Here is a 1,848-nt window from a genome sequence, read left to right as displayed (position 1 = left end):
ATTTAGATGTGCTATTTTGTAAATGCTGCCTTTTTGAAATTTGGTATGCTTGTTTGTCTTTGTGTTTATGGTGTATAATGATGTGATTGTATGTGCTGCAATATAGGAGCCTGCTGTAAAACAGTAATTATGCTGAGTGATGCTTGATTTTTAGTAATCTTTTCCTGTTAAATCAATAAAAAAACAGAGTCTGACCCAGAGCCAGAGGAGGATGAAGATCATCAAATTGTAGTTAGTAATTCCAGACTTTATATGGCAGTTCTGTCCCAGATACTTATAAATATATAAAGATATCTTTGCAGCACTAAAAGAGACTAAATTCAAATTTTAATTATATTATAATTAAAATTTGAATTAATAAATTCACATCTTCACAACAAGTCCACAACAAAATGTATTTAATGGCTAAAAAAGTGGATTTTGCTGGATATGTCCCCTCTATTGATAAAAATCAAATATGAGGGTGTTGGTTTGGTATAAAAATGAGATGAATATAAATAAAGAAAAAGAACCTATGATGTGCACCGTAATAAATAAAACCTTTGTAAATAAAAGCTGTTGATTCACCTTGAAACCCTGTTCTGTTTCTTTTCGGAACTGTTCCATTTGAGCGGCTCTCTCCTTCTCCTCGCTGAGAACAGTCTGAGACTCAACCTTCAGCTTCTCCTCCAGCGCAGCGTTGCAGGCCCTGGCTTCCTTCAGTCTAACACACACACACAACAGAGTGTGTTACCAAAGGATGGTTTATATAAACATGTGTTTTAGTGTTTCACTGACTTTTCATTGTTTTTCTTCAGCTCCTTCTTTTTTCTGGCTATAGTGGACATCAGAGACTTCAGATCAGAGTTCCAACTGTTCAGGGYGTTTCTGTAATTGCTCAGCTGCAGGACACACAGGAATCAGAGGTGAATAATATCAAACAAGATGTTCTGAGAACTCGTTCTGCACGGTCTGAGACTCTGACCTCATCCTGCAGCCTGATGAAGTTAGTCTCCTGCTTCTTCACGTCCTGCAGCAGTTTGACTGACTGCCTCATTGTTGCAGCAATTTTTCTCTCGAGATCCTTGTTGTTGTTCTTCTGAATGTGCAGCAAGTGCTTGTTCTCTGAGATGGTGGCTTCGTTCTCCCTGATCTTCTGGTTAACCTGAGCAAGTAGCTGAAATGATAAAGAAACTAAATCAGGTTTACKAAAACACTCTATCCTCCTGAGACTACAGAAAAAGATATGGGCCACAGTGGAATTATACGGTCCGGATCAAAGCTGAAAAATCACAAGAATTCACATTTTGCACTGTTGGATCTTAAGAGGGTTCTGAATTACGGAAGCTRAGAGCATCTGTTTTCCATATATTCTTTTTTCTTGTGATAACAACATATTATGTCGTTATTATAAAATAACGAGGAGCGTTTTATTGAGATAACGAATTGAGGCTGTTTGACTCCTCCGCACAACTTGAAGCTCCATTGTTCTGTTGAAGGAAAAAAGACCTCTTAGTCATAACAGTAACAATGGAAGCCATCAGGAMCATCAAAGTTACATTTTTCTTCTCATCAGAGAATAAAACTTTCTTCCACCTTCCACTGTCTCATGTTTGCTCTCCTGCAATCTCCAAAAAAGGCAATTTTGTGTCGTTGAAGGAGACGAGGCCTTTGGAGACGTTCTGGCAGATGCTGTCTGATGGTTGTGGGAATGCAGTCAGCACCARTGACAAGCTTCATTTGGGCCAAGGATCATTCTGTCTTAAACTTTTGATTAGCTGATGARCAGCCTASTTCAGCTTAATGGTCATTTAAAAATGCTTACTCAGATGTTATTTTTTTGTCTCACTCTTATTTCTTCTTTTTTTT

At 37.9% G+C, this 1,848-nt stretch overlaps 1 protein-coding gene across 1 annotated transcript in view; it reads right to left on the bottom strand.

The window, feature by feature from the left end:
• The window catches only part of ccdc39 (coiled-coil domain 39 molecular ruler complex subunit), a gene marked incomplete in the record, with an annotated part of 29,925 nt that overhangs the window by 17,133 nt on the left and 10,944 nt on the right, over positions 1-1,848 (bottom strand). Inside the window, 3 exon segments of the mRNA XM_014025754.1 lie at positions 568-703; positions 778-881; positions 965-1,156. Of these exon segments, the coding sequence (XP_013881208.1) occupies positions 568-703; positions 778-881; positions 965-1,156 (432 nt within the window).

This window comes from Austrofundulus limnaeus, unplaced genomic scaffold (assembly GCF_001266775.1).
Source record: "Austrofundulus limnaeus strain Quisiro unplaced genomic scaffold, Austrofundulus_limnaeus-1.0 Scaffold497, whole genome shotgun sequence".
Taxonomy (NCBI): domain Eukaryota; kingdom Metazoa; phylum Chordata; class Actinopteri; order Cyprinodontiformes; family Rivulidae; genus Austrofundulus; species Austrofundulus limnaeus.
The sequence above is the reverse complement of the archived record's forward strand: the minus strand, read 5'-3'. Positions and strand labels throughout refer to the sequence as shown.